General features: G+C 41.0%; 1 protein-coding gene and 1 pseudogene across 1 annotated transcript; one reads left to right on the top strand and one right to left on the bottom strand.

The window, feature by feature from the left end:
* The first annotated feature begins 464 nt into the window (after positions 1-464).
* On the top strand, positions 465-17145 carry LOC100762978 (guanylate-binding protein 4-like). The gene is made up of 11 exons (XM_035451878.1): positions 465-724; positions 4494-4690; positions 5335-5462; positions 6523-6632; positions 6857-7056; positions 7393-7635; positions 8947-9227; positions 10621-10833; positions 15289-15391; positions 15698-15891; positions 16717-17145. The coding sequence occupies exons 2-11, from the start codon at positions 4507-4509 to the stop codon at positions 16903-16905; spliced, it is 1845 nt and encodes a 614-aa protein (XP_035307769.1). The 5' UTR covers positions 465-724; positions 4494-4506; the 3' UTR covers positions 16906-17145.
* LOC103164467 lies at positions 12154-13607 on the bottom strand (annotated as a pseudogene).
* Positions 17146-26332: the final 9187 nt, after the last annotated feature.

Raw genomic sequence — 26332 nt, 5'->3', positions numbered from 1 at the left:
TAAGACTATTGCATAAGCTCTTTACCTTAGGATTTGTAAGTTCATTGGGTATGTTTTAAAAATCTGTAAAATTCATAACCAAAAGTTAACTTAAAACTTGTAACAAAAGGCTGACGGTTTTAAAACCTATGTATAATTAATCTTAATTTACTATGGTGTTGCTATGTAAGTAACTTGGATTCAACTCTTATTTGGAAAAATAAGTCTACAAAAGCTTAGATTAGATCTACAGTATATGTAGCTTGGATTCTATTCTTGTTAGGAAAACAGATGTTTTAAAATAGCAACTGTGTGACTCTCCTCAGTCTTAGGTGGTGACCTTTTCAGAATGGAAGCAACCACATGACTGCTTATTAATAAGTTAGATGCAGGGTAAACAGGCCCTTGAGTGAGAAAAAGAAAGTGAAATCTAGAGAGAGGAGAGAGGTTTCAGGTGTCAGGTCCAAAAGAAACTGGGACAAAAGGGTAACTGTGGTACCAGTTAGCATACCAAAGTCTCTGCTGGCATCCACCTCACTCTTACCTCTGGCTCCAACCATATTCCAAGGTATGGTTTAGAGGGAGGTTTGATTGTAGATATGACAGACAGAACAGCTAGAGGCATCTGGAAGAGTCCATAGCAGGGAGAGGAAGTAGTATACATTCAGTGTAGGAGGCTGAACCAGACCATGCCAGAAGTTTGGTAATGAGGAGAGTGTGAGAGGAAGAGAAGAGAGAGACCAAGGTAAGTCACATGTTTGGATAAACAATATACTAGTAAAGCAACCATATTTACTAAGGTAACAAAAGAGTACTTGACATGTAGCTCCATCATCAACTTGATTAAGATGATCACATGCTATAAACCAACTAAGGCAACACTCATAAAACTTCTTAGTCCCTCTGAGCACTCAGCTTATTGTTGTATCTTCCACTTAAACTAAGAAGGGAACAGCAAGCCTCCAAAATATTTTGGATTAGGATAGTATCTTGGGGTTACTTTTGTGGTGATAAAATACCATCACCAAAGTAAATTGGGGAGGATAGGGTTTATTCAGCTTACACTTCCATATCACAGTTCATCATTGAAATCACCAAATCAGTCTGATTAATTCCTACCGAGGATCTTTGTGATTGCTCTGCCCTGCTGACTTACAGATTCTAAACACTGACTCTGGGGGAAAACTCTTCATGATGTGGACTCTGATTTTAGAAGATGAACTTGAAAATCTACTGAGACAGAAGAGAGTAGAACGCTGTATGGAGCACCAGGGAGAATACAGCTGTGCACACAAAGAGAAAGTGAAAATTCCAGAATGGCAGGACTCAGCTAGAACCTGCTGAACATTAAAGCAGGTGTCTACAGAAACTAGTTGTAGCTGAAGAAATAATACCAAAAGGTTCAGAGACAACAGTATTGGGACTTTTAAGAGTTACAGGGTTTTTTTTAAGCCAAATATACCAGGTTAGCTTCAATCTGTTATATCATCAATGATGGTCTTAAACACCTGATTTTTTTCTTTAATTTTTTTATTAATTTATTTTTTTACTTTCCTATCCCAGGTCCCCCTCCCTACCCTCCTCCTGCTCCCCCACCTCCCATCTGCTCCTTGGAGAGAATAAAGCCTTTCCTCGGAAGTCTACTAAGTCTGTCCCATCATCTCCTTGAGGCAGGATCAAGCCACCTCTCCACCCCCCACATGGTGTGTCTAGGCTGAGCAAGGTATTTCTCCATATAGAATAGGCTTCACTAAGTCAGTTTGTTCATTAGTGTTAGATCTTGTACTGTCAGTGGCCTCATATATTGTTCCAGTCACATCACTGTCACCTATATTAAAGGAGTGTAGTTAGTCTTATGCAGGTTCCTTATTTGTCAGACCTGAGTCAGTGACCTATCACTACCTTGGGTCAGCTGATTCTGTGGGTTTCCCCATCATGGTCTTGAGTACTTTGTTCATATTATTGCTTGCCGCTCACTTCAATGTGGATTTCTGCATCTGCTTCAATCTGTTTCTGGAAGAGGGTTCAAGCTTCTCTGAGGTTGAGAATTATAGGCTGGGTATCTTTTGCTTTATGTCTGGTATCCACTTATGAGTGAGTACATGCTATATTTGTCTTTCTAGTTTCAGGTTTCCTCACTTGCGACAATTTTTTTCTAGTTCTATCCATTTGCCTGTGAATTTTAGGTAGTCATTATTTCTTACCACTTAGTAGTACTCCATTTTGTAAATATACCACATTTTCTTTATCCATTCTTCAGTTAAGGGACATCTAGGTTGTTTTCAAGATCTGGATATTACGATTAATGTTGCTATGAACATAGTTGAGCAACTGTCCTTCTGGTTTGAATGTGCCTCCTTTGGGTATATGCCCTTCAATGGTATTGCATGGTCTTGAGGTATGTTGATCCCTAAATTTCTGAGAAATTGCAATACTGATTTCCATACTGACTGTATAAGTTTGCACTCCCACCAGCAATAGAAGAGTGTTCTCCTTTCTCAAAATCCTCTCCAACATAAGCTGTCATTGGTGTTTTGGTCTTAGCCATTCTGATCTGTGTAAGATGGAATCTCAGAGGGTTTTTTCACATTTTTATTTTTTATATATTTGAATTACAAACAAGATTGAATTACATGACAATCCCAGTTCTTTTGTCCTTCACTTCCTCCCTAACCACTCCCCAACTAAAATCCTGCCTATCATATGTCCTTTCTTCTAATCTACACCTGACTCAAGTTTTCTGCTTCCTCATGACCTCTGCATGAGGGGGGAGGGAGCTATGAGAATGAGAAGGGAAGAAAAGGAATCTCAGATGTTTTGATGTTGATTATTTCCTTAAGTGTCATTCTGCCATTTGAGATTATTCTGTAGAGAATTCTCTGTTTAGATGTATACCACGTTTTAAAATTGGATTATTTGGTAGTTTGCTGCCTAGTTTCTTGAGTTCTTTGTATATCATGGAGATTTGCCCTCTGTCAAATGTGGGTTTTGTAAAGAACTTTTCCATTCTGTAGGGAGCCATTTTGCCTTACTGACCATATTCTTTGCTTTACAGAATCTTCTCAGTTCAAGGAGGACCCATTTATTAATTGTTGCTCTCAGTGTCTGTGCTACTGGTGTTTTATTTAGGAAGTGGTCTCCTGTTCCTATGGAACACCTGGCCTTCAGGATGTTACCTCCCAACTGTTTGTATCACAGGTGTATGCCAGTGTTCTATAAATAAAGAAGAATTAATCTAGACAAACAGGAATGTGGATGAAGTGATAAGCTCAACACAAAGAGAAGAACATCTCAGTATATAAATATATATGGAAAAGAATGTTGGCCATAAGAATTCTGTTGCAGGGCAAAGATGCACACTGCGCTAATGTGCAGGGCAGAGCAAAGGGCCAGGCATCTTAACTAACATAGAATTCAAACATAGAAAATACATGGTTTGGGAGATGGCTCAGGTGGTAAAGTGCTTACTGCATAAGCATGAGGACCCAAGTTCAAATCCCTCTGTTCTCTAATGACAGTCTCTATACCTAGACTGAGATTCAGCTGCAGGTACTCATCCACTTTGAGGTTTTGTCCATCTGTTTGTCCCTTAGGGCAACATCCCTCAGAATCCACATGAAGTCAAGGAAGAAGTTAACTCATACACCTGAATGTGTCTCCCCACACATTCACTCATACTCAATGGATTTAATATAAGTTAAAGAATTATTGGTCAAGCAATATAAAAGAGTATATTAAAGAATTAATAGCAGGATGTACAATGACCATAAACAGAATACTGTTCATGAGTTAATTTTCTCACAATGAAGCTAAATAGTGCATTGAAGTCAGCAATCATGTATCTATCCTTAGTCCATATAATGACAAATAAAACTAAATTGTAAGGGCTTGAGATGACTCAGTGGTTAAGGGCATTTGTTGATCTCCCAGAGGACCTCGGTTTGATTCCCTGCACCTACATGGAGGTTTAAAACCATCTGAAACTCCAGTTCCAGAGGATTAGACACCTTATTCTGCTGTCAGCTGCCATCAGGCACCCAAGTGGTATTATAGTTAAACATGAAGACAAAACACCTATATGCATAGAATTAAAAATAAATAAATTTTAGTTCAATGAATACACAACCACACATATATAACTTACATATGCATATATAAATGATACATTGATAGATGGTAGATAATAATTTCACTAAGAGATATTCTCCTTTCTCCTTAATGACTGTTGTAAACTGTTCAGTGAGAAATCTCAATTTTTTTTTACCCTAAGTTATCTGAATATGTTTTGTCATCAGAATTCTTTACTGCAGACAAAACATTTTCATAAAAATATTTAGCTTTTGAAGTACCCTATGACATCATAAAATTACACAAGCATTCATCACATTTCTCTCTCTGGTGCACAGCTTGTGGCTTGGCAAGTCTCAGAGTGTTCTGAAGGCAGTCTGACTGGTAGAGGTACTCTCTCAACTGAAAGCCTGGAATTCTCATTAACCCCATCTTTCCTTTTGCAGTCAAGGAACCCCAATGAACATGGCATCGAAAGTCCCTGTGTGTCTCATCGAGAATGTGAAAGGACAACTGATACCTAATCAGAAGGCCCTAGAGATCCTGTCAGAGATCACACAACCAGTGGTGGTTGTGGCCATCGTGGGTCTCTACCGCACTGGCAAATCCTACCTGATGAACAAGCTGGCTGGGAAGAAAACTGGTGAGTGCCACCAACGCAGCTGTGCTGGGTCCCCTGAGTCCTTTCACACTGTTATATTGTAGTATTAGAATAGAAATTTCAAAACAAGGATGAATACTGAAAGGTAATTTTTAATCCCTAATAAAAAAGAGAGAGAAATTCTATTTAAGAATAATTTACTTTAAAGGGCTTTATGTGCTGGATATATCTAAAAATCCGAATCACTTTTGTGTACTTCTCTTTATTATAATCAGAAAAAGAAGAGCCTGACACTGTTTACTTGGCTTATCTTAATTCCCTATTTTAAAAGTTGATTGTTCTTTCTGCTTTGTAGAGCAAATCAGTACAGAATAGATAATATTGCTATATATACATTTCAAAGTCACAAAGTAAGATATTCATGCATCAACAGTGAACAATCACTGACCATGGAGAAGATAGACAAACTTCCAAAGCAAATGGAACATTTCTTTTCTCTTTTTCTTTGCTTTTCTTTATTTTTAGTAATTGTTATTTTTGTTCTTATGTTTTTAAAACTTCACTTGTGTACACCAATTCTTGCCATGATGACACAATTTCTTTTACCTTGATTTACATTAACGTGTTTCTACTTCCAGAAGAACCTGCTAGGATTTTTACCCTTGTCCCTACTCTGCCCTTTGCAGGATTCTCTCTGGGCTCTACAATACAGTCTCACACCAACGGGATCTGGATGTGGTGCATCCCTCATCCCCAGAAGCCAGACAACACCCTAATTCTGCTTGACACAGAAGGCCTGGGAGATGTGGAGAAGGTAAGGAAGGAGGAGGGCATTTTGGATTAAGCTCCTTAACTCTTGATGGTCTCTAGAGTACCTAGAACTCCTTCTAACCACAATGTGTCTTTTGTTTATGTCTACTGGTGAGAAGTTTGATAACTAGTGTGGAAGAAGATAGTCAGAATCCAGCATTCTAGGAGACCATGAGCATCATGGGATAGGGCTGTCATCATTAACAGACTAATCCAGTTAATACAGATGTATAAAGATGCTTTCAGTAGAATTGCTTCCGTGTGTGTTTCCCCACAGAGAATGCTGGTTAACAATTGAGGTACTAAAGTACTGAGACTTTATGTGCAACAAATAGTTCTGACCATTACAAATTCTGTGATTTCAGCAAGTATATGAGTTATGTGTACCCTCTGCTATTGAGTAAAATGAGTGGAATAGGTATTTATCTGACTTACAGCACTGTGCATTTACTTAGACTAGCAATATAATATATCCAGTAGTAAGTTGGTCACTCACTGCTAAATAACCTCACAATTCACTGCTAAATAACATCACAATCAAAGAATAGAAAATGAGCTTAATTAAGCAGTGGGAAACACAACTCATGTACCCCTTCAATATAAAGGGGTCCAGTTGGAAGAAGGTTGGTGGATAGCAAAGAGAAGGTAAGGAGGATAAATATTCCTGAAACAGATTCTATTGCTGTGTGAAAAGTGAGTTAAATTCAAAGCCTTAAATATGCAATAATTTCTCTAAATTAAGTATTATTACTCTAATGGTAGGCAATTAAATCTTACATGAAGCGAAACTTATAAGAGTCTCTAAGAATTTGGAATCTCCACCAATCTGGACTGTTTATTAAAATTATCCACTAATGGGCATTAAAAAACTTGTTAAGCTGGTAATAAAGTACGAGTCAGTTCTAATGAGTGACTACTAATCAGAAACAATACATTCTTTGAGTTCTACTAGCAAGAATATAGCTCTATATTTACTTTTTCTAACAGTACAATACACTAGTTCACTCTAAAAATGAGGCACATTTTGGAGCACTTCATTTAGAAAGGGATGTTCTGCCTTCCAGGGTGACAACCAGAATGACTGCTGGATCTTTGCCCTGGCTATACTTCTAAGCAGCACCTTTGTGTACAACAGCATGGGACCCATCAACCAGCAGGCCATGGACCAGCTGCAGTATCCTTTCTGTGATGGAGAACATCAAAGCCTGGGAATGCTGCAGAGTCAGTGTAGACAGATAGGAGACAGTAATCCCAGTGCAAGGGCAGATCTCATATAGCAGCTAATGAGCTCACACTGAGTCAGTACCGGGCAAAGTCATGTGTGGGGATTGATGAGACCAACGGGAGGTGAGACAACTGGGGACCCTGGTCATTCACCAATTCTCCTTAGCTACCCAGCTATGTGACAGAGCTGACAGATCAGATAAGAGCAAGGGCCTCAACTGACCAGGAGGATGAGGTGGAAGACTCATCTGAGTTTGTGAGATTCTTCCCTGACTTCGTGTGGGTTCTGAGGGATGTGACCCTAAGACTTGAAGCTGATGGACAAAGCCTCACAGCAGATGAGTACCTGGAGAATTCCCTGAAACTCAAGCAAGGTACAGAGATTGGTGACTGGAGAACAGAGGGGGAATTCCATGAATTTACATTTTATTCAGGTGTTTAGATTTGCTTTTCTCTTTCCAATTTTCATGCTGTTTCTAAGAAATGATTCCCGTTTAGTATTTGTCTTAACATATCAATTTCAATGTAAATGTTCCCTGGTAATGGAGACAGGTTCACTCTGTGATCAGGATCACAGAAGAGAGTAAACATGTTTTACTCTCCCTCTGAGGTTGTGTGGAGATGCACAGCACCAAAACCACTGATCAATCCTTAAGCGACACATCAACACCAGGATAGCTATGTGGTTATATTTTCTTGACTTTCTCCAGGTACCAGTGAAGTAGAAAAAAATTACAACCTTCCCCGACTCTGTATTCGAAAGTTCTTCCCTAAGAAGAAATGCTTTGTCTTCTACCCACCCACTGAGTGGAAGAAGCTTTCTGAACTTGAGAACTTGCATGATGATGCGTTGGATTCTGACTTTGTGCAGCAGGTGGCAGAATTCTGTTCCTTCATCTTCGGCTCTTCAAAGGCTAAAGCTCTCCCAGGAGGCATCAAAGTTAATGGAGCTCGTGAGTCTCTTGCCCTGTCCTTCTCGATAGCTTTAGAGAGTGCACCTTTTGGGTATATATCCAAATATAATATCCACCTAACTCAAGTTTTAACAATTTTACAGAATTCCAGATAGTCTCAGATAATACTTAATGTCTTTGTAAGTAAGATCTCTAGCTGGAAAAATTGATAATGATCAGGGAAGAGATTCTTTATCAATATTTCTATGTTAGAATAAGCATTGGATATTTACACTATCCAATTTGGCATCAAAAGACAAATGTATGTCTATTTAGCTTAAATGTAATTTAATTAAGATAAATTTAAAATTCAAATCATGTACCCACTTTGAGTGTTCAGTAGCTATGCAAGATTTGTGCAAATAATAATGGAAATAATAGGCATAAAGCATATTCTTCAATCTAAGGCCCTACTGGGCAACACTGAGCTTCCTCAAACCAAGTAACACACTCCATTTGACTTGAATTGTATCATGTGTTGCTCATACAATAACCAGAATCAATGTTTAAAGAATGGATGATGAGAAGACTGATGCCAGCCAAACCTGTAAACAACTTTATGAGTCTTTGATGGCAGCTCATGTCAGTAGGGACAGAGTTATAAAGAACTGGGTAGTCAAAACCTCAGCAGTAGTAAAAAGTCTCTGAGAAGAGAGAGAGAAAAGAACCTGAATGTCTTAACATTATTAAAGCAACTTAGAAAAGACAGACAAAGTTGAAATGGATGCAGTCAGAACTAAATGTTGAAGAAGGGGTAAAGGATAGGAGCTGGAAGGTGTTTAATGAATGCTGCCAAATTCATTTCAAGCCTCCAAAGAATGAGTAGAGAGAGATTTTTATAGACCTGGTCATCTCATCAACTAAGCATGACAGATGTCAACAGGGCAGGCTCTCAGGGATGGTCTCCCAGCCAGCAGTTCAAGGCCTCAAGTCTAATTGTCACAATTATGAATTATATTTATAAAATAATCAATTGCTATTTTATACTGATTCTGTAAAAAGTGTTTTGTAACTATTAAAATAATTTTCTGACTCAGCAAAAAAAAGAATGGATGATGAATATATTAATGAAGAGAGAAGTCTTGTTTTAAGAGTCTTAGATGAACTGGATATATATTCAATAATCCCAGCCTTATTTTATACTAAAGGAGGATTTGGGCCATTGGTAGGGTCAAATCACCCGAGTATCTTGCTTAAGGGAAGTTTCTGAGGTAGAGCAGCTGCTTAGAAGAGTCAAGGACTTGTTTAAACACCCAGACCATGAAACTTTATGAAATAGGAATGTGAATTCTAACTGTCACGTCTCACCAGAACTGGGGATTCTAGCACACACCTACCTGGATGCCATTAAGAGTGGAACAGTGCCTTGTTTGGAGAATGCAGTAAACACACTGGCTGAGCGTGAGAACTCCATAGCTCTACAGAAAGCAACTGACCACTACAGTGAACAGATGGACCAGCAAGTGAGGCTCCCGACAGACACACTCCAGGAGCTGCTGGACATACATGCAGTCTGTGAGAAGAAAGCCATTGCTGTCTTTATGGATAGATCCTTCAAGGATGACCAGAGGAAATTCCAGGAGAAGCTTGTGGTAAAATACATTAGCATTTATCCTTACAGATGCCTGCCTTTCTTTCACGTGGCTTTGGCCCTGCATTTTGATTTCATACTGAGTCCTTCTTATTATTGAAGAAAACAGGGTTTGTTTGTTTTTTTTTTATAGGTAACAGAGTTCTTCAGAGAACTTGGGGAAAACAAAGTGGTTGAGGAGTTAAAAATATGGCAGTTGATTTTCAACAGCAACTTGAAATGATATGCATCTATTGAGTCATGCTGCTGAGAGGCAGCACACAGCTTGTGGGTCTCTCCTCAGTGTGCACCAAGCAAAAGCAAGGAGTCAAATGGGATTTCACCCAGAGGCTCTAAGAACTCATCCAATATTCAAAGTAGAAAGAATGCATTCTACCTTTGTTTCTCATCCTCCTGGTTTCTGTTGTGTACAATCAATTATAAAATACTGATTTTCAAGGACCAGTATAATTAAATAAGGTGTATGTCTTAAGGTTAGCTAGAGTTTATAATACAATGACTATCATTTTAGTGGAGTGGTTGTTATCCTATAGATCATAAGCTCTTTGAGGGAGGTCCAAACAACCCATTCACAGGTGTCACATACCAGATATCCAGCACATCAAATATTTGCATTATGATTAATGATAGTAGAAAATTATACTTATGAAGTAGCAATGAAAATAATTTAATGGTTGTGGTCATCACAACACGAGGAAATGTATTAAAGGGTGTCAGCATTAGGAAGGTCGATAACCACTTACGGGATGTTAAGGAACAAAGAAATCAAGGAAAAGAACTCAAGTGGCTTCCTCTTAATTCTAGTGACCAGAGATCCTGTCACTGAACATTTGTCTTTTAATCTTTCTTCGACCATCTTACAGGTGACAAATTGCATTAATTTATCCCAAAGAAGACAATTCAATTGTAGTTTACAAGTGTCCGTTTTAAAATCTTCATTCTTCAACTTCACACCCCTCACTATCCTTGAAGGAATCCATAAAACACTTACTACTCTGTTGATAATGACCCTACCCAGAACTGACAGGTGGGTTTGCTGTGTAGATATTTTCACCCTCACAAAGCACATACTCCAAGGATTCTGTGTCTCCTCCTGGTTGAACTTTTCATTCATTGTTGATGCATAGACACTCTTTATTCCAGCCCACAAAGAAGAACACAGATTACATGCCCATTCTCCTCACTTTCAGAGTTTATGAGCTTGAGGCTAAGGAAATTAAGAAGGTTTCCAACAGTCACTCACAGTCGACCAGACCAGGGCTAAAGCAAGTTCCACATTCCTCTTCCTGTCCCAGTCCACTCTGGGACTGTCACATTGCTTCATTCAGGAATAACACAGTTGTAACTTCCTTCTAACAGCTTCTTTGTTTTGTCTTCCCCTACTCAAATGGTAGGCCACCATAGAGGAAAGGAAGGAAGATTTCATACAACAGAATGAAGCAGCATCTCTCAGTTACTGCCAGGCTGAGCTGGAGAAGCTTTCAGAGCCTCTAAGGGAGAGCATCTCACGTGGAGATTTTTCTGTTCCTGGTGGGCACAGCCTCTACTTAGAAGCCAGGAAGAAGGTTGAGCAGGGCTATGAGCATGTACCCAGGAAGGGAGTGAAGGTAAGTAATGAGGGCAGGTGTGGTCATACAGTCAGAGCACAGCTAGAATGGTAACTGCTGCTCCTTGAAGCTAAGACCACAGAAACTTCTCTGGAGAAAAATCCGAGTGTCTTATAGTTCAGCCATTCTAGTCTTTATCCCCACAAAATACTGTATGATACTAAATAACTAAAATATATTTATTTCCTCAGAAGAGATTTAGAATATAAATTCAAATGAAAGAGATCATTGATTTATTTTATAATATTTTAAATATAATTGATATATTTTATTATAATAATATTATAATTTTATTATAATTTTATAATGTGATATTTGTTTGGGGGTTATGAAATTTTAATTACTTTTTATTAAAAACTTTATTGACTGGTAAAAGTCTACCTTTATGATAAACAAATTCAGAAATGGTAACTTACTCTAAAACAAACATACTTCTGATAGCCATTATTTTTCTGTTTGGGACAGCTTATTTTTTTCTTTGGTCAAAACAATGGAAATGTACCTATAGAAAGGCTCAATATAAGCCATATTTAAAAACAAAAGAGCAAAAGACTATGAATAGAACATGTAACTAGCTCATAAAAATCTAGTAGAATTTGTTAAAATCATTCACATTTAATAGCACATTCAAAGTGTTCTTGTATAAAATATCAAATCAAGGAAAGAATTAATCAGTGTCTAAAAACATGGGTTTGTTCATAGTCAATCTGACAAGTTACAATAAAAGGTGATCGCCGAGACATAAGGAACTGCAAAATTATTCTTCTAGAATCCTTCTAGGTCAAGTCTTTCTACTCAATAATATAGCTGAGGATCTGAAACAAACCACTTGTAAAACTGAATAATTATTTTGGTTCTCCCCACTCCCTTTTTTGTCTGGATTTATTTTGCCATTGGAGGATCTTTCTGAACTTACAACTGACTTGTCTGCTCAGAGGTGAGCAGGGGCTTCTAAGTACAGTAGCTTTTACTTCTTCAGTCCTATGCAGTAGATGTCTACATGGGCAAACAATGTCCCCTATCTTGTCAGAATTTAATCTTTCTATTGGTGAAAAGAGGCACCCACTTCTGTAGGCCAAAAGGTCTACTCTTGATGGGGATTTCCTTACAATATTTTAAAACTTTGATATTTGGAGCTCTTGATACAACATTCCAGAGTACCTTAATCAGAACCTTCTGTGGCCAAGGGACCAATGAATAGTAAGCTCTATTCTTTGTGACTTGATGCACAGATGAAAAATTTAACACAGAATAACAGAAGCTGATCATTAATAAATTATGTCCTAGTCTTTCCATACTTTGTGAAGCAGACACCATCTTCAGTTTTCTAGCCCTTATAGTTTTAACACTACAATAATAGTGATGTTCAGAATCAATTTAAAGGACCATCAAATTCCTTACGTCACTTCATCTATTTCCTACTGTCTCCTGGTCCCAAGTTTATCTGAATAATTACTTTCTAGCATTCTTTCTATTGCTCTTCGGAGTATTTTCAATTGTCCCTATGTTTTGTGGGCTGGTTGGAAGAGGGAGCTTGGGATGGGTGTGACACTGTGGGGAGGTTGTAAGTCACTGGGATATCTCTAGGAATGATCCCTTCCATAGCTGCAGGAAGCCCTCCTGGAGCCACACATGGTATGCCTGGTGGATACCTATATGTTTCACTATTGAGCTGGGCATGAGTCACTTGCTGGTTAATGACTGACCAAAGAAATGAAGTAATGAAGACACTGTTTCATAAGATTTATGGTAGACAACCTGCATCTGCTCAGTGGATTTCAGTGGCAGATTCCTCCCTCATTTCTAGAAATTCTTGTTCACAAAATCAGACTTTGTTAGGCAAGCATATGAGACTTGGTGAATCATTCAGTGGACCAAGAGTGAAGTTAAAGGACTCAGACGCATGCACATCAAGGGATACTTCTCGTATCCTTCCCTCTTTGAGGGCCTGAGCTAAGTTTTCTCATCCACCAGGCCACTTTGGGCTGCATTCATGAGGAGTGCTCCTTGACTTATCTGTTGATAGTGAAAACATTGATGAAGTGTTGCTTATGCTAGTTCAGGTCAAAGTGCAGGGAGATGCAGTTGCTCTTATAGAGTAAGTCCTGCAGGTGTAGACACTTAGCACTCCCAGAGATTGCTCTATACCATCCTGTAAATAAGGATCTGAAAATATGATGCTGAATCCAAAGTCTTAGTTCTAAAACCAACCACCTGCCCTCTGTAACCAAAGCCAAAGAGGTCCATTGTCTCCCTTTGGATCCTAGCCACTCCTGAGACAACCTTAGAAATCTGTTTCATGCTCTATAGTCATGTGTCCTCTCCTAGGGTATGGTACAGCTATGTGTTGTACCAATAGGGATTGGGATGTGTCAGACAGTTGAATCAGCTCTCTTCTCCACTGTGGCAGATGGATGTTGCACACCTGATCACAAGTTCAGCCTTGGCATCCATGTTGTCAGAGCCCATGCCAATATGCACCATCTCTCTCAGAGCCTTGAAATTCTCCATGATTTCCCTTGTGAGTCTGGTAGTGTGGTTCATCATGACACTCATGGCCTCATTCAACATCTTCTCATGGAATTCCTGAGTATAGTATGAATTGGAGAAGACCACAATGGCCGGATCCTTAAAGATGGACATTTCCACAGTGCAGTCCTGCAATACTACCAGGGAGATGGAGTTTAGGGGGCATTCATGATCTGGGGGCAGATACCTTCACAAATTCTGTCCAATCTCTGTTTCTTGTATTTATGCTTATTCACAAGTGCCATTCATTATCTGACTTTGCAACTCTATGATTCAAAAGGCAAAGCAGTCCACAAAGAACTTAGAAGAACTCTCATGTTTACATTGTACCACTATGAACCTAATATAAATGTGTCCAAAACTCTATTGTTCATGCAATGGGCAGGCCATCTTTTTAAGGAAATGCAGCTTCAGCAATTAACATTTACTATGATGAAACCCTCATCCTGAATAGCCAGTGTCCAGGAAGAAGGGAGCCTACCCAAAAGGCAGCAGCAGCAACTGTAGGTTCTACTGCTCCTAACATTATCTGAAGTCACCACATTGTTGGCAGTGGTGTGCTTCACCTCAGAGCAACTTAGCTCCCAGGTTGGTCTCTTAATATTGTGATGATTTTTGTTCAGAGTGCAAATGCTATTTCAGAAAGAACTTTTATTCTCAGGAAGCTTATAAATTTAGCTGACATGCACAGATAAAATGTACAAAATAAGTCAGGAATAGCTATCATATATAAATGATCTCAATGGACCTAGAGGTAGCAATGGAGAAGAGGATGATAGTGATGGTGATGATGAGGATGATGATATTAACATATTGAGTACTCACTTGCTGAATTAAGTTAGTGTTATTTTTCTCATTGGAATATCAGTTTAGTACTCAGGGGAGAATGAATTGATTCTTAACAGTATCTCCATTGTACAGTTGAGGGTGTGATGGACAGAGAAACTCACACGGATTTGCAAAAGAAGCTGGACAAGTTCATTCAGAGCGAAGCAATCATACAGATAAGAAAGGAATACATTGTTCAAGTTTGCAGAGGCCATATATGTGAGGATATTCAGATGACCCACTGTGGGTCACTTCTAAAGATGGCAAAGGTGGTTACCACAGTCATAGTTTGAGTTGTTCTCTACTTTGAAGGATAGATTAGGTCATACATTCAGTTTCCCTAATGGACATGTCCTTTCTTGTACTTGGTGCATCTGATTTTAATAATATGAATTCTCATCTGTGCATAGGCTTGAGATGCTGAGTATTGATATTCTATAAATTTTCATTTGAAGGACAAAGTTTTCATGATAGCATTGTGCATACAGTGAAAGCAACTTGAGGCCAGATGTATTTTTTGGATGCATTAGGAATATACTTGAATAGAACCTGTCATGGTTTGATTTGTTTAGAGGTTGAGGTATTTACATGATTGTTCAGAAAGAAGTCTATGTATAGCCAGTACAGGGAGGCAACAGGAATATATGAAGTGTTAGGTGTGTTATATAGAGGGGGCATGTGTGCATAGTACACATAGATAAAGGAATTGGACTGGCAAGTGCATCATTACAAGATGGGGAAGGATGTATACTCTAAACCAAATTAGGTCCAAGTCTACTAATCTATTCTTTAAGACTGCCTGCCTCATGTGTGCTTTTGGAACTGCACACATATCTGGTTGGAGCTGCTACCTGAAATGGGTAGTGGGAGACATTCCTGGGAAATGTGACTGGAGACCTGGTAGGAGGCTGTTACAGAGGGTTTTTCAATCACAACAAAGAACATAGATTTTGTTACAGCCACAGAATTAAAGGATTCACGTGGGAACTTAACCAGGACTCAAATATTGCTGTCAGGTTAGTAATTTTGTTGAATGATAACTCTTTCATCAAAAGAACACATATGGCCACTTAAGGCTTTCTCTCTTTGGATATCCAGGCAAGTGAGGTGTTCCGGGACTTCCTGAAGTCTCTGATCACTACGGAAGATTGCATCTTGCAGTCAGATAAGGCCCTCACTGATGGACAGAAAGCCATGGCAGGTACACAAGAGGGCCCAGCTCTCAATAAGTTCCTGTAAAGCCCTCTGACTTATGGATAGAAAGATCCCCCACCCCCAAAAGACCAAGGAGACCCCCCTTGCATCCTCTTGTAGATCTGAAACCCATAATTGGGACGGATTTGCATGACTAGATGGTCAGTACATTCCCATCACATATGCAATCATGACTACTGATGGGAAGTTGTGGAGAGTTTCTATGGGGTAATCAGCTTGGTCTGTAAGATCATGAGAGTAGCTCTCAGTTCTGAATGCCCTCTCTTCTCTCTCTAAATCCCTTGTGGTACAGCTGAGCAGTCCAAGAAGGAGGCGGCTGAGAAGGAACTAGAGCTAATGAGGCAGCACCAGATGGAGCAAGAGGAAGCAAGGGAGGCTCACATGAGAACTATTTCAGAAAACATGGTCCAGCTGCAGAGGAAGATGGAGATGGAAAGGGATAACCTTCTGGAGGAGCAGGAGAGGATGCTGGATCACAAGCTGAAGGTAAGGACAGATGCAGATGGGCGTACCTGGTAGACGGTGGAAGGAAAGTGTGACATTGTAAGGAAATCATGATCCCAGAGACAACCCCCAAAGACATGTGAACATAGATCCTCCTATGTGAAAAGCTCAGATCCTCCTAGATCCTGGTGAAGCCCTTCATTCTAAAAATGTACCACCTTCTGTGGTGTTAGTAATCTGAAGAGAATTAGAGTGAAGAAAAAATAAACATCCACAGGGCTGCTCTTATGTATTTTAGAGTAGTTTCATTTTACTCCAAATAAGAATACCTCAGCCCAGCACTCCTAAAAATTCTTAGCACAACTGTCCAGGATATCAGTTTAAAATGCTCAGATTAGTCATCTTATGAATCTGAAGCTCTGAACCCCGCAGAGTCTGTTTCCAGATCTGGTTGGTGTATTCTACAGACCTAGAGTACAGTACAGTTTTTCTCCCAACCCAGAGCTTGACAGCTCTACTCTCAGGGCAGCAGTCAGTATCATCATTTGTTACACAGATAGGGTCAGCTCAGCTCAGTGGACCTGAGACTGAATGAGAGTTAACTTCACACCCTCCCAAATGGCATTATGCTTTACCCCTAGTTCTCACAGCTGTCTTTGTCCCAGGCCCCTCCATTCCAGGGAGGAAATTGTAACCAAATATCAGCCAAAGCTACTCTCACTCTTCAGGTCCAAAAGTGTGAAGTTTTGGACAAACTTGTCTAATGCTATTTTTTATAAATGTAATAAACATGTGCACATATGAACAGCTGATGTTAATTACAAAATATTAGTGTATATTTTTAAATATAGACTCTCTTTTTTCTAGGAAATAGAAAAATTGTTTCAGGAAGGAGCTGGGAAGGAAGTGAATCACTTAAAAGTGGAAATAAATCTATTATTAGGGCAAACTGATGCCATCAAACAGAACTCATTTGATGGAATTCTATCTATGCTGCGTGAAATACTTGTGAATGTATCCACTTCACAAATTAACAGGTTTCTGAAGTATTGGTGACATAGTGGCTCACTGTTGTAGTGTGGATGTCAATACATTGATTCAAGGGCAGTTTTAAGTTAAGGGTTATCACACAATGTCAGATACTGACAGCTAAGGAAGTCTATTAAAGTAGACTCTGCATGTAAAAGGTAACTATATAGCGACTGATGTTCATAAGCCTCATTATGGTGAGTGTTTTACAATGTATATGTACATCATTTTTGGACCTGTAAACCTTGTATGTACACAAATAAAACAACTGCCAACTATACTGTGTGGTCATCTCATGAAAACCACTACCCTACACCAAATTCTGAACACCCTGACAGCAGCTTACCAGTGTCATCTGTGAACAGTGAACACTTACTTATTTGCAGAAACACTCACCCAGGGAAAAGTTGCAATTTGGCTCATTCACATTTCCATTCACGTTTCAGAGATGTAGATTTGTTTACAATTGTAATCTCTCTATGGAATCATTCAGAAAAGCATCATGAGAAAAATATCCATATACAACTGGTACACACACACGTGTGTGTGTGTGTGTGTGTGTGAGAGAGAGAGAGAGAGAGAGAGAGAGAGAGGGAGAGAGAGAGAGAGAGAAATCACTTGTCTATTGTGTTGGTATATTTTGTTAATATTACAAAATGGCAGACATATTTTGGAAAATGCAATATTCATTGAGAAAATGACTCACTACGTCTGGCCTGTGGGTCAGTCTGTGGTGTGTTGTATTGATTGACTGTTAAATGATGTGGATGGGTCAGCCCAGAGTGAGTGATGCATCCCCTGGGCAGATGGTCCTAGATGGCATAAGAAAGCAAACTGAACAAGCCAGGTTGAAGTTAGACTGTAAGCAACACTCCTCCATAGCCTCCGTATCAGCTCCTGCCTCTAGGTTCTGGCCTTGAGTTCTTACCCTGACTTCCCTCATTAATGGAGTGTGGCCTAAGAGTTGTAGCATGATTTAAAACCTTTTCTCCCCACTTACTTCCGGTCCAATGTTTATCACGGCAATAAAAGCCCTAACTCAGACAACTCTTTTTCTTTGCCCTGGGGCTCCATAATGCCTCATAGATCCTTGTGGGGAGAGTTTGGACCCGAGAATTTACATTCTCAGTTCTTCACACATGCTCGAATCACTCCACAGGCTTTCTTGGTTTCCTGCATTTACGATGGCGTACCTTCTCCACCACTTCCATCTCAAGTCCTTTGCCATTGTTAGATGTGAGCAGCACTGTGCTCTCTTGCGCATCTGATATTCTAGGCTACATTCTCCTTGTCTCACTCAGTGCTTATGTTTCCCTTAGTGGTAAATACACTTCCCTCATAATTGCAGTATCAACTGTCCCAGGAATCTGCACTTTTCAAAAGCCCACAGGTGTTGCTACATCAAAGATCAGTGTCCAGTCCTCATCTTATTTAGTCTCTTGTTTAGTATTTAGTATGGTGTCAGTGTAGTGAATTGTGGAGTATTCTTCTCATTGTATAGTAAGTATATTGTATGTTAGTTCTCCTTGGATGTGTCTTATGAAACACACAAATGGAATTTCTTTTTTAAAGCAAGTTACTGTTTTGGTCCAACAAGAAAGTAAACAGATTAGCCAGAAGTGAGCCCATTACATGACTAATTCTTCTTTTGTTTCTGGACACTCGTGAGCAACAAAGGAAGGCCATTCCATTTCCAGAATACTTTAATTGACCTAAAGGGATTTCCAAAAGTATCTGAATACTTTTTTGCTTATCTATAGTGGCAGATATAACAACTATACACAAACTCTTTCTCTCATCAGCCAGCATTAGTGTTTGTGTATTTAATATAGTGGCCTGAGACAATTCTGCTTTTTCCCACTTGGCCCAGAAAAGTAAAAATTTTGGAAACCAAAAAAGTTTTTGTTTTCTTGGCTGGAAAACCTTTGTACATGTACATTTTAAAACATAATGCCCTGAAGTAGTGGGGATCACCATCTTTGAGACCTGTAACACCCTCCTTTTCTGTTATTTCCTCAATCTGTGTGTAAGGCAGCCAGTTCACATAGGTCTTTATGGACACAGGTGGTTATTTTGGGGGAATAGCATGAATCTGTCACTCATGCAGTGAGTCTTAGTCAGAAATCAGTGTTTGACCTTCTAACACATTCTCAGGGCAAAGTCACACATCATCACTATGTTCTTCCCTTCTCCAGTACCCAGCAATAATTACCTGTTTCCTGACTTGACACTCTGCATAATTCTTACCTATGAAGTATGCATAACTCCCTCCAGTAATATTCTACTCCAGGACCCTACTTCCTTACCCTGTAGCTCTGAATACCTTATCTCCTTAAAACATACAAGGCTGAAAATGGGCAATGTCTTCTTAACAAACTCACCAACCATATAACACTTCAGTCTTGATCATCCTAATGGGTGATGGTTTGAACCACCTGGTCTAGGCCCTCTGGATTATTGTCACAACATTCCTCCCTACCCACCTGCTGGTGCCCAATCTGCACACTCTTTCTCAGATTTCCTCCTTTACACTCACTTGGCTGTCCCTGACCTGAAGGATGATTTCTTTACCATTCTTTTATATCCAGATTCACATGAGAGCTTTGCTTTCACCTGGAAAGACCCTGACACTGAAACAGAGTCTCAGCTTGCTTGGATCGTTCCTTCAGATCATCTATCTAGACTTTCTGTTATCCATTAACAGCCTCAAACTCACTCTCAATTCTAGATGGTACCTGCAATCCATCCACCACCCCTACCATCAGGAAGGGATTCTTCCCTTCCTGGAGCTGGTGGGTTACCTCAGAGCCTGGATTCTCAACTTTGGTCTTCTTGCTTGCCCCCTCTTTTAAGCAGATAAGGGCCCTCCAAATGAGCTCCTAGATCCAGCTTAGTCTGCAACATCTGCTTTAATTTGTTTCTGAGATCAACTATCATTGGCCCTTGCTCTGGTTCTCCTAGATCGTGACCAACCTTTTAATTTTTATACAAAACCAAAACAAAACAGTGACTGGACCTATGGTTTGGGAACAAATGAATGGTCCTGTTGCTTTTCTTTCCAAGCAGCTTCATGTAACAGTTAACAACTTTGAATATATGTATGAGCAACAGCCTTCTCATTGGTGCAGGATGCCTTTAAACTCACCTTTGATCTATTTGAATCTGTCTTTCTACCACAACAGCTCAAACATCTCTTTTCACACAAAAGCTTCCTTGTTTCTCCTTTTAAGCTTCAACTTGTTCACACCACCCTCCTAGAAAATTGTGACATCTCAATTGATTCCGGCCCTCCTCTCAACCTTCCCAAGGCCACTAACCTCATTCATTTCTGCCTAGAATCACTCATTTCCTTCCCTACAAAACTCCACAATTTACTATTGCCCCTGTGTCACAAACTGGGTATGCTTGGTTTGGGTGGTGGATGGAAGCTTATCTCTCTGCTACACTGGTTCCTGACAAGTGGGCTATAGAGCCTGTTCCTTTACCATGATGCACCACTTCGCAGAAGACAGAGCCATCACTACACCCTTAGCACCGTTCAAAATCCTTAACATAGAAACAGATTCTTAATATGTATTCCACATTCAACACCACCAGGCTTCCATTTGGTAAGAGAGGGGCTGACTTCATACTAAAGACACATTCATTATCATTAGGCCTTTAACCCTACAGCTGCTAGAAAACTCTTATCTTTAAAAGCAAGCAGCAGTTATTCCCTATAGTGGGAAATTACCAATACGGAGTCAGGTAGAAATATAAGGGTATTTAATAGGGAAAAGCCTTACTTACAGAGCGACCTAGCCAGCCAGTGGTGGCAGCCTGTACAGCAAGAAGCAAAAGAGAAACCGAAACCGAAAACGCAGTCCCACTACGTCACTCTGACCACGCCCTCACAAGCCTGGTCAGGCACACCTTTAGCCAGCCCCTAAGAAGGCGTGGCTACAGCTTCCCCTACAATTCCCTGCCAGGCCCCAGGCTGTTACTAATAATATACCTTTGGAAAATGCTTTTGCTGACAAGATTACTGAAAAGGCCAGCCAACACCCCCACCTACTTCCCTATCATCTTCTCAGCCTGATTCTTCCCTACATCCAAACAGAAGCCCTCTAGGCCAGGAAAGCTTTTACAGGTCCTCAGGGCTGGCTCATTCTAGAGACAGGTACTGTCTCCCTGACAAATAGGCAAAACCTTTCTTGACAGCTATTCACAAGTCCTTTGATGCTGGGTCCTGACCTCTGTACCACTTCCTCCAACTTCTCTTTTCCACCTATGCCTTTCTGCCCTTCTGAAGGCTATTTCCCTGAGGATGCTCCACCTGCCCTCAACGTCCCCCCCCCAACAGAGGGCCTTGTGACCCCTTCCTTCCTTCAAGCCACAGAAGTTTTGCTGGGAATTCTGGGGGTAGCAGGCAGATGTATTTACACATATGCACCCTAACAAAAAACCCACAAATATCTTCTTCCTATGGTAGAGTGTAGAGAGCTTCGTGGAGCCGCACCTTAACTGTAGAGAGCTGCATGGAGCCGCACCTTAAAGATAGCGCTGGCTCCCGCCCTCCACGATCCCGAAGCGAGTGCTCTCTTAGAAAAACAACTCCATATATGGCTAAGGCCAGATGATCGTAAGCTGCTTGCGAATGCGTGGACCTATGGACGGTGCCCACGTGAAAATCCAGGGTTGGTGGTCCATGCCTACTTAAGGGCTGGGAGAGGCTTGCCCAGAGAGAGAGATCACTGTTAGAAAAGGTTCCGAATAAACTGCTTGCAAGAAGAGCTCCGGTGTTGAGTTATCCTTGCTGGTCAAGGTGGTCACGACAAGTGGTGGCCCATAAGGGAAATTACCTCCTCCACTCTCTCTCTCCATGGAGCCCAGAACTTGCTGCAGTCAGGGGGTGCACCGGTAAGTCCTCAGGTAAGATTGGGGATCTGCGATAAAAGCGGGTTTTATGCTCTCGCCTGTAGGTAAAGGGAGAGCGGGACAGTAGAGCCTGGACAAGAGCGGACAAGCTAAAAGTGAAACTAAGCATAGCGGACAAGCTAAAAGAAAAATTATAAGGATCAAACAGGTTTCTAAAATGGGTGCTTCTCCATCGCACCCAATTTTTCTGGCTCTTAATGAGCTGCTTCGTTCAAAGAACTTGAAAATAAAGGGGAGCACGTTAGAAAGATTTTTAAATGAATGTGATGTAGTTGCTCCCTGGTCTGCCGTCTCGGGCAACCTCAATGAATCATCCTGGGGAAAGTTGGGCAGAGATCTTGACTTCGCTGCAGAACAAGGCACGCTAAGGAAAGGCGTTAGGCCAGTTTGGAGGCTAGTGCTCAGTTGCTTGGAAGATCTAAGATGTAGTGAAGAGGTAGAGAGTGGCCAAGCTGCCCTTGAGAATCTACAGGAGGAGAGATCTGAGAAGGCAGCTTCAGAAAAGACTTTGTCTAACGCTGGATCAAGCAAAGGTGCCAGGGAGAGGGCCCCAGGAAAGAGGAAGACAAAATTATATCCTAGTCTGTCAGAGCTGGAGGAATCGATGTGAGTGGAGGTTTCCTGGGCTGTGCGTAACCAGCATTCAGTATGAAAACTTTACTCATGCAGCTAATTTATCTAAAGAATTGTCTAGCTATTTTCTCGGTAATTGGTCTGGTGCATTTGAACAACAATTGGAAAAGCTGCGGGTGGCGATAGTGACCGTGAATTCCAGGCACATGGACTCCGGTCTAGCAGAAGGACTGTCCTCCTGGATCTCCACAGCCATGAATCATCTTAAGGAGTGGGCGGGGATAGGAGCCCTGACAGGCTTTATGGTCCCTGGCATGCCTGTGGTGCATTTGTCGCATGAGGGTCTCACAGCGTCGCAATGTGGCCATGATCATTCAGGCCTTCACGGCCATTGGAGCAGGACAGTCCCCCCAAGCTTGGTCAGCTACTCTAAAAGATATTTGAGCACAGGATGCGAGGCTTGCGCACTGTACTTGTGGTCAACATACATCAGCCTCAAGAAGAGCAAGTCTGATTGCATGTGGGTTGGTGTCTAAGTCCCACCTCTGTGAAAAGGGCACCGAGCTGGTCCAGTGTTCTCTGGGTAGATGACACCTGGATAGACATTAGTATATGCTCCATTTTAACAGAGATCAGACCTTTACTCTTGCCTGTAGTGCTTTAAAACAAAAAAGGGGGAACTGTAGAGAGCTGCGTGGAGCCGTACCTTAGCTGTAGAGAGCTTCGAGGAGCTGCACCTTAGCTGTAGAGAGCTGCGTGGAGCCGCACCTTAAAGATGGCGCTGGCTCCTGCCCTCCGTGATCCCAAAAGCAAGCGTTCTCTTAGAAAAACAACTCCATATATGGCTAAGGCCAGATGATCGTAAACTGCTTGCGTATGCGTGGACCTATGGACGGTGCCCACGTGGCAATCCAGGGTTGGTAGTCCATGCCTACTTAAGGGCTGGGAGAGGCTTGCCCGGAGAGAGAGATCACTGTTAAAAAAAAAGGTTCTGAATAAACTGCTTACAAGAAGAGCTCTGGTGTTGCGTTATCCTTGCTGGTCGAGTCGGTCGCGACAGTAGACACTTTCTCAAGATGGGTAGACACTGTCGCATGTCCAAGACTTCAGAATTGATGTTCCCAACTCATAAATGATATCTTACCCATGTTTTGACTCAGTTTAGAGGTGCAGTGGCACATTCCCTACTGTGCCCAGTCCTCCAGAAATCTAAGAAGGACTAATGGCCTTATTAAAACTCACTTATAGAATCTGTCTCCTGACCTTCACTCAACTCCTATCTCTCACCCTAACTTGCATTCAGGCCATGGTCTGGACCCCCTCCTTCCTCAGCCCATTTCATTTTATGTATGGTGATCTTTTACTTTTGGGAAATTTACCTCTTCTGGAACATGCCCAACTCCATGAGCACGTACCTTCCCTCATTCTCCTAAGACACCATCTTTGGAAACAAGCAAATCATGTCCTCACTCACCAGTCTACAGATCCTATTACCCAAACCATTTTCTAAAGAGACTAAGTATCCAAACAGCTCTCACTCATAGGTCCTTGGTACACATGGTCCACATTTGGTCATCAATACCATACCAACAGCAGCAGAGTTTCAAGCATTTGAGATGTGGATCCATCACAATTCAAATGAGCTCTGGACCCCTGGCCTGATAAGTGCTCCTGTGGGTTGATGGGACCACTAATGCTCAATCTCTCCTGCCTAATGCCTATCTCTGAGCAGCTCCTTCCTCCCACCCTTGCCCATACTTTTGACATCATGGCTGCTCCTGTCTCTTAGGTTCTTCCGAGGGACAGTCAGTACAACAGATGCTTCTGGTGGAATTTCCTCAGGTCTCCTACTATTACCTGCAGGCTTAAACCCCTGCTTTGGACAAGTACTAGAGACCACCTTCCCCTTCATCTGATGTCTCTTCAGAGCTGGAAGTAGCCAGAGGACTGCTGTTACCATTATCAGCAAACTGCTGGAAATGTAGGTCATAAAGCTGGCTTCAAAACTAATAGTACTGCTTACAACATTCTAAGAAGAGGCCTGGGTCCAAACCAGGCCAGGTTCTTACAGGTGTAGATAAGGATTATAACAGGGTAAAGAGAATCCAAAACTAGGCATTCCCTAGAATTCTCCAAGGCAGTTGTTCCCAACCTTCCTATTGCTGCAACTCCTTAACATAGTTCTTCATGTTATGGTGACATCCAAACATAAAGTCAGTTTTGTAGCTACCTCATAACTGTAATTTTGCTGTTACAATGAATCTTAATGTAAATATCTGATATGCAAATGGTCTTAGGCAACCCTATGAAGTATGGTTTGACCCCCAAAAATGGTTGCAACCCAGAGGTTGAGAACCAAGGCTCTAAAGCAAGTTTTTGGTTGTGAGAAAAGCAACTACATCCCTTCTCCAATTCCCAACAGCAATATGTATCTAGTTCCTGGTTAACCCAAAACAGCAGGTATGAGTTCAAAATTCCCATGCTAACTCCCCAGCTGTTCTGGCCCCCACCCACCTCCCATGGCTACCTCCCCAGGTAAAACTGACAAAACTTTGTGCTCTAATCTCTGAGGCAGTTTGGTAGTTTAACCAAAACACTGTTCTTTCTACCCATGGAGTGGTCTGGTTTGGTGGTTTCACTACACATTGCTTACATTTGCAAGCATGACCAACTGAGTTTAGATTACTAGAACCCAGGTAAACCCAGACTTGAGAGAACATGTCTGTAATTCCCATGTTGTTACAGGATTATGCGAAACAGACACAAAAATCATTGCAAGATCGAGGTACATGCAGCAGCAAAACAAGAGCATGTTTAATCAATGTGAAAGACACACGGGAACCCAAGGTTTTCCTCTAACTTCCAAAAGTTCACCATGGCACACATGCACCCACCCTGCCATCTGAACACACACACACACACACACCACCCCTACTCCCCCCCCAGACCCTCATCCCACAACTCACCCCCTACATCCACATTGGGTAAACCAGTGTGCTCTGAGGGGACTTCAGCAGTTCATGCTTGTCTCTGAAATGTCATTTCATTGACATTTTATATTCCATTTCTTTGACTTCTGTCTCCTTCAAATTTCCCTCTGCCTCTTTCTTTAAAGTACATTAGTCAATTACACAAAGTGGTCACAAGAGAAAACCAAAGTTGTCTTCTTTTAAGACTTACAATTTAATTATGCCATTTACAAAAACAAATCTGGAGGTGACATTCTGGGACCCTGTTCTGGTGGCTAGGACATGGATGCGTATTTGGAACACTGGAAGACAATCAGTGTTTTCTTTCTGGAAGAGTCTATGTGTATTTGGAACACTGGAAGACAATCAGTGTTTTCTTTCTGGAAGAGTAGCCTGTGTTGGAGAGAGTAATCCTATGACACTGTTTTAGACATGCTGAATTAAAGCAGCAGGATTTCTGTTGAATGTGTTCTGGACCTGTGAGGCTCTTATTTGCCTCAAATGCAAAGTGTATCCATTGTATCCTAACTTCTGCAAAGTCTTTAACTAATGTGGCATTAGCTCCATTTCTAAACATAAATGCATAGATTCTAAATACAATTCTATCTAAGCCATCATATAAAGTGCTGTTGAATCTGTATTTCCAGATCCCACATGAGTCTTCTGTGTACATATTAGGGTTCTGTATAAGAACACAGAATGGTGCATTACTGATTCTTCATGAATATCCCATGCTCACTTCTCTCTTGTGCAGAAGTCCTGAGAGGATCCATGCATCACATGCCCAACACCTCAAGAAACATTTCTCCATCCACACACTTGGCTTTCTTTGTACAGTACCTATCCCAAGAGGAATTTCCTAAGTGTAGTATCCTTTGGAATCTGCATGGACAGATCAAATGTCACCTACTGGTTCCTACTTAATTTCTTCCCCAACACATTTTCTCTAAGCAGCAAGAAAAACCAGATTTCCCCCTCAAATCACCCCAGCTGAA

The sequence above is a fragment of the Cricetulus griseus genome (genome assembly GCF_003668045.3).
Source record: "Cricetulus griseus strain 17A/GY chromosome 1 unlocalized genomic scaffold, alternate assembly CriGri-PICRH-1.0 chr1_0, whole genome shotgun sequence".
Classification (NCBI taxonomy): Eukaryota; Metazoa; Chordata; class Mammalia; order Rodentia; family Cricetidae; genus Cricetulus; species Cricetulus griseus.
This window is presented reverse-complemented; position numbering and strand designations above follow the sequence as displayed.

What these genes read in the sequence shown, in the direction of transcription:
- LOC100762978 (XM_035451878.1), top strand. Translation starts at nt 4,507, where the DNA reads ATGAACATGGCATCGAAAGTCCCTGTGTGTCTCATCGAGAATGTGAAA. An exon ending in GCCTGGGAGATGTGGAGAAG is followed by an intron (nt 5,463 to 6,522) that starts GTAAGGAAGGAG and finishes TCTGCCTTCCAG; the next exon opens with GGTGACAACCAGAATGACTG. An exon ending in TACCCAGGAAGGGAGTGAAG is followed by an intron (nt 10,834 to 15,288) that starts GTAAGTAATGAG and finishes TTGGATATCCAG; the next exon opens with GCAAGTGAGGTGTTCCGGGA.